The sequence below is a fragment of the Epithele typhae genome (genome assembly GCF_022376455.1).
Source record: "Epithele typhae strain CBS 203.58 chromosome Unknown BXZ73scaffold_402, whole genome shotgun sequence".
NCBI classification, from domain to species: domain Eukaryota; kingdom Fungi; phylum Basidiomycota; class Agaricomycetes; order Polyporales; family Epitheliaceae; genus Epithele; species Epithele typhae.
This window is the reverse complement of record NW_025954593.1, coordinates 1-6,330: the sequence shown is the minus strand read 5'-3', so window position 1 is coordinate 6,330 and position 6,330 is coordinate 1. Positions and strand designations below refer to the sequence as shown.

At 59.1% G+C, this 6,330-nt stretch overlaps 1 protein-coding gene across 1 annotated transcript; it reads right to left on the bottom strand.

Moving 5' to 3' along the window:
* Positions 1-3,082: 3,082 nt before the first annotated feature.
* BXZ73DRAFT_84931 (Aldo/keto reductase) lies at positions 3,083-4,471 on the bottom strand (the record flags this gene model as incomplete). The annotated part of the gene is made up of 5 exons (XM_048023999.1): positions 3,083-3,175; positions 3,230-3,405; positions 3,471-3,894; positions 3,959-4,105; positions 4,163-4,471. The coding sequence occupies 5 exons, from the start codon at positions 4,469-4,471 to the stop codon at positions 3,083-3,085; spliced, it is 1,149 nt and encodes a 382-aa protein (XP_047870604.1).
* Between the last annotated feature and the right edge of the window lie 1,859 nt (positions 4,472-6,330).

Below are 6,330 nucleotides of genomic sequence, written 5' to 3'. Positions count from 1 at the left end.
GTGGGGAGGCTGGGCCCAGGGGTTGGACATCGATGCTGAAGTGATGATGAAAGCTGAGATGGTAGTTGGGTGAGCTGTTGAAAGCGACAGGACGAACTTGAGCAATTTATACACGCAGACGATGCCCGATACCGGAAATTCCAGAGCAGCCGAGTGGGGGCCGAGCGTCGGTACGGGGCGTGGCTAAGCTAGATCCTAGGATGCCGGAACTGCCAGATGGAGATATCGGTTTACCGAAATTCCATTGCGTCAAATAGCACACCTAATAGTCGGCAGGGGGCGGTGCTGGTCCATCATGGTGGCATGCAAAGGTGACCGAATATACCAGTTTGGGTGCAAGAATTATGATAGTGCATTTCTGGTGTCATCGACCGTCAGGCTGTATCTGCACAAAGCGAGTGAGCGAGACGACAGGCTCGGGCGACACAGTAACACGTGCGACTACCCCTTCGCTAGTGTCTCCGAGATCAGTCATCTGGCGGCACCGACCGAGAGGAAGTGTGGGGTTCGCACACGCCAAGACTGGCTGCGGCAACTTGCCCCGACCATTCACAACGTGAACATTTCTTGAGCGGTGCGGACACCGAGGAGCTAGAGAGTAAGGTGTGATTAGTCGGGGAGCTTGCCGTGCGCACACGCACGTACCAAGGGACACATTCGATAACAAGCTGTGATGGCGATTGTAAATACTTCAGCCTTGGAGCCTACAGTGGGTAGTTACCATGCTTCCTTGGACCTCGGAGTCCATCATGATTTTGACGGCGCACGCGTGGAATGCCGCCCGAGGGATCCACTGGACTAGGTACTGCATATTCGTATTTCAACCCGGCCGGGCACGGATGGGTAGAATGCGAATCGTGCCAGCGTTCTCGCTCTGCTCTACTGCGGAGTCCTGTCATATATTCAATCGCTTACCGGAGGTTCGTGCCGAACGTTTTCGTATGTGTAAGTATGACGAAAAGCATGGCAACCGGGAATCCTGCCTAGACCCTTTGTATCGTCGAAACGGCCTTATAGAACACATTATTTCGTCAATTCGCCCAGGCAGAGATTCTTGGGATGTAACAGGGCGTCGTCGCACTCCAGGTGACCTTTGGTCGACGATGAAGCGGCGCCCCGTCAGTGCACATCTAGTCAAAGCATTCGTTCAGCGCAGCTCGTGCGACTTGTGTACGCACCTCCATCTGAAACTCGCGCAGGAATTTGCATATGATTCATAAACACCGCGGAGACACTATGTTGATGAACGCCGCGGAGACACTGTTGGTGGGATCCATGGAACCACGGAGTATAGGAGAATGACGGATGCGTCAACAGAGGACATGAGGTTGGTGTACTCGCCATCTGATGTACCGACGCGACCCTATCTCTGCCCGCACCTCCCCGCGGAGATAGCAAAGCCATCCATCCCAGCGTCCAACCTCGTCGTATAACAGAAAGCCACTTTTTAGGGATGTCTGCGATGCTGCACGCGCAGTGCAGGTGGGGAAATGGGGAGGAGGGCAGCGCACAGGACATTCGAGAGGACATACTGATCAGATGACACGCAGGTGGACCCTCTAACTACAGCCATTTCCACACGAGAGCTAGCCTCTCGTTCGAGCGCATTCTTCATAGGAAACAGAGACAGGTTGTGTGGAAGCTGGGTGGGGACGAATCAGAGCCGTACCGGCATGGCGTCCGGCATAACATTGAGATGGTATTTGAGATGGGCTGAAGCTTGAACATGTTGCGCCTTGCACGAGGCATACGACGAGGGAAACGGTGTGCAGGGACGGCAGGGCTCTGAGTGTGATGGGCGGCGAATGAATGGGGCGAGATGATCATAGTATTGGTTGAGAGAGGCACCGTTTAGCGCTCTCCCTGTTACCACCCACCACCATCATCACGTCACCAGCGCACCGCAGGGATTCGAGACAATCGCCAGCACGAGCTGAGGAGCTGAGGAATATGAGCTCGGAAAGCAGCACATTTTCCCCAAATGCATGTATGCTCAGTTCCTGGCCAGCCAGTTGTCCTTCGACTTCCTGACGCGTGTCTGTCACCTTGCAGGTTGTACTTCTACTCTGGTCTTCAACTGTAGTACTAGAGAATGTAGACGAGAGTGATTGCACGTTGACCGCATTCAAGCTTCACCAACCGACCACCCAACATGCGAGATCGAGGCTGACCTTCGGTGCCCTCGGCGACTCTCATGCCAGCCAGGTGGTCAGCCCCGAGCAACTGTTCGCCTCCTCAGAGCGGAGTCTGAACGTGCCAGCCATAGACCCATATAACGTCCCCTCCCGCCGAACATCCTCTCTCTTCAGAACCACCACATTCGGTGAGCCTTCCCCTTCCCCTCGCCGCGCTATCGTCACTCATCCTCGCTTACAGCGGTGGGAGGTCTGGCTGTCCCTCCAAGGTACGTCTCCCATCGTCCCCTCCTACGCGCATCCTAACCCACCTCCCGCCACAGAGTGGCACGGCGGACTTCTCGGCAGGCGGCATGCGAACCTCCCCCGTAAGGGGAAGGGGGTACATATCCCAGACCCAACGCGTTGGGGCGACCCGACAGTCCGCGGGTAGGTGGCGGCGTACGCGCCGGGTGGCCGGGCTCGTACGTGCTCGGGCGCGGGCTCGTCGCCGCTCGGTGTCGCGTCGCTACGCGGGGACGGAGGTTGTGACTGTGCGTGCACTTTCTCTTTTTCTCTCCTTCCACGGTGTGCGAGACGCAGAGGCTGACAGTGTCAAGAGCTCGCAGACCTCCACCCCCGGGTTTCGGGGGCGTGACGTCTGTTGCGCTCCCCGATTCAAGAAGCCCCCCGAGGAAGGGTCGGCCTCTGCTGCGTTTGCGGTTGGAGGCCGGTCCTGGCGCAGGCCTCTTCGTGGCCCTCGGGACTAGTACCGCTTCGTGCGGGAAGCCAACTGCGCCGAAGTTTCTGTAGGCGTACCGCTCTGTAAATAAACTCGAGGTGTGCTGGGGAGTTGTGTAATGGCGGCATGAAATTTCGACTACAACGCAACGTGTTATGGGTGCGAGGATCATACATGCGAGAATCGAACTACCAACGCTTTACAAAGACTCTAGAAGGGGAGAACACTAGTGCGCGTTCGGGCTGAGGGCCGGGGCAGTCGGCCAACGATCGAAATGACCAGCATACTTGTGAAAAAAGCCGTAGTCGGACCCATCGCCCTACGACAGCAACAATCAGCATGAGAAGCTTTGACGATGCAGATCAAGGCGCACGAAGACATTGTACATTGTCCCCTTGTCGAAAGGCGAAGCAGTCTCAATCATCTTAATGTGCTCGTCCGAGAGCGCGATCGAGAGCGCCTTGATGTTGTCGTGCAGGTGCTTCACCTTGCGCCCGCCGATAACAGGAAATACGTAGGGGGTCTTCTGCATCACGTACGCAATCGCGACTGTGGTGGGTGACAGAACGCGTTAGTCTTCGCAAGAGCCCGTAGCGAAGACGGATTGCACTCACCGGCCTGAATCGAGTCGGTTCCGACATCCTTTGCGACTTCCTCCAGGACCTTCGCCACCGCCTTCTCGTGCTCGTTCCGCAACCACGGCCCAAACGACTCGCGCCCACCCTCGCCGCTGTCGATGCGCGCGTGCTCCTCCGCGTCCGTGCGGATCTTGCCGCCTGCGAGGACGTTCCACGGCGCGAGCGCCATGCCCTCGTGCCGCGCGAGCGGGATGATATCCCGCTCAAACGTGCGCTCAAACACGTTCCACTCGCCCTGGTAGACGACGAAGGGCGTCTTGTGCGCCATGCGCGCGTACCTGTTCGCGGAGCTGACGATCCACGCCGGCGTGTCGGAGATCCCGAGGTAGAGGACCTTGCCGGACATCACCAGCTGGTGGAGGCCGTCCATGACCTCCTCGATCGGGGTCGTGTAATCCCACTGTGCGTGATGGCTGTCAGCTACCATTCACGGTGATATGGTAGCCGTGAAACGAGAAGCGTACAAAGTGGACGTAGAGGATGTCGATGTAGGAGGTCCGTAGCTTCTCAAGCGCCTCGTCGATGGTGACGCGCATCGTCTTAAAGCTGTTGCCCGCCCAGGCCGTGTGCTGTTTGATGTCCGTCCGGCCGCGCTTTCCATTCATCGAGTACTGCAGACACCCGACGCGTCAGAAACGACACATGCGTACAGAGGGCACTCCGCTCACCTTCGTAGCGACGACCATTTGCGTGCGGATCCCGCGAGCCTCCATCCACTCCCCGATGAATTTCTCAGACGTTTCGTCTTGGTAGTTAGATGCGGTGTCAATGAAGTTCCCGCCGGCCTCGTAGAACGCGTCCAGGAGCTTGAAGCTCGACTCTTTGTCCATCGCGCCCATCCCGAACTCCGCCCACTTGTCGCCGATGCTCATCGCACCCAGCTGGAGGGGTGACACATGGAGACCGCAGGAAGGGGCGAGGGGGCGGTGGCGGCCGAGGTTTGTTGCTGGGGGAGGAGGTTGAGCAAAAGCGGCCATCTCGAGCGCAAAGAGGTGATTGGCAAGGCTGGTTGAAGGGAGTGGTAGATGTGGGTGAGGGAATCACCGTCTGACGAAGGATTCATATACTCACCTCGAGCGAGGCCGACGCTGACGATGCCATAGTGGCGAACTCTGTCGGTGCTCTCCCACTGACGGGCATGCACCGAGGCAAACCAGATGCCCGAGTCAAGAGCGCCAGCATTGTGCGGGAAGAGCTGCGTGGCAGGACAAATTCAGCCTCTTGTGTGACTGCCGGGCGACAGGACTTCCGTCAGCCCGAGGTCGAATGACCCGCTCACTCTTCCCTTGCTTCGGCGACCCGTTCGGTCTAGTGGGACAGGACGCCGTCCACGTCGCTGCGCACCGGTGACTTTCGAAATTCGGATGTCGTGAGCGTCGAGAAGAGAGAAAGGGGCCTGGGCCGCCTCAGATGTCGCCGGAGTTGCCGCGGGGTCGGCGGTTCGATTCCCCGACGAGGACTTTCGTTCTGGGAACGCACATACGAAACGCTTCATACCACGCATCGTTAGATATCACGACGTCTGATAGTACATGATGTCACAAAAAAATTCGAGTCATAAGAAATGGTGGAGAAGTAGCCACCAGAGGCTTCGGCGCAGTTGGCTTCCCGCACGAAGCGGTACTAGTCCCGAGGGCCACGAAGAGGCCTGCGCCAGGACCGGCCTCCAACCGCAAACGCAGCAGAGGCCGACCCTTCCTCGGGGGGCTTCTTGAATCGGGGAGCGCAACAGACGTCACGCCCCCGAACCCGGGGGATGGAAGTCTGCAAGCTCTTAACGCGGTCAGCCTCTACGTCGAGTCGCACACCGTAGAAGGAGAGAGAAAGTGCACGCACAGTCACAACCTCCATCCCCCGCGTAGCGACGCGACACCGAGTGGCGACGAGCCCGCGCCCGAGCACGTACGAGCCCGGCCACCCGGCGCGTACGCCGCCACCTACCCCGCGGACCGTCGGTCGCCCCAACGCGTCCGGGGGGCATTAGTCTTTGACCACATTGCGCTTCCCCGTCCCTCGGGCAGCCGCCAGTCACCCGACGGCCCCCTCAAGCCCCGGACGCCGCACGAGGCGAACGACCAGGGCCGGTCCAGGTACTCTCGTCTCGGCGCACCCCATCGAGGCCCCCTCGGTCCCCTGTACCGACTCAAACGGAGGTCGACGTGCCGCCGCGCACTGACACCAGTGACGCGAGCGACCCGGACACGGTCCGCGCGGCAGGCAGGATTCTCTGAGGGCGAGTCGGGGCACATGGGTCTGGGATATGTACCCCCTTCCCCTTGCGGGGGAGGTTCGCATGCCGCCTGCCGAGAAGTCCGCCGTGCCACTCTGTGGCGGGAGGTGGGTTGGGATGGGCGTAGGAGAGGACGATGGGAGACGTACCTTCGAGGGACAGCCAGACCTCCCACCACTGTAAACGAGGATGAGCGACGATCGCGTGGTGAGGGGAAGGGGAAGGCTCACCGAATGTGGTGGTTCTGAAGAGAGAGGATGTTCGGCGGGAGAGGATGTTATATGGGTCTGGGGCTGGCATGTTCAGACTCCGCTCTGAGGAGGCGAACAGTTGCTCGGGGCTGACCACCTGGCTGGCATGAGAGTCGCCGAGGGCACCGAAGGTCAGCCTCAATCCCTCGTGTTGAAACCGGAAGTGGGCTGACCGTCAATACGCAGATCGCTGTATCCCTCCAGTCTTGCGTAAACTGCACTGGGTTTTGAGGCCCTGAGCTCTTCTCATGGCGCAGCGTCGGCGGTGGGGCAGAGCTTCGGTGACGGATGTATCAGGCATGGCGGGGATTACGGGAGTCGACACGTATGCATCGCCACCAGGTCTATTATACAC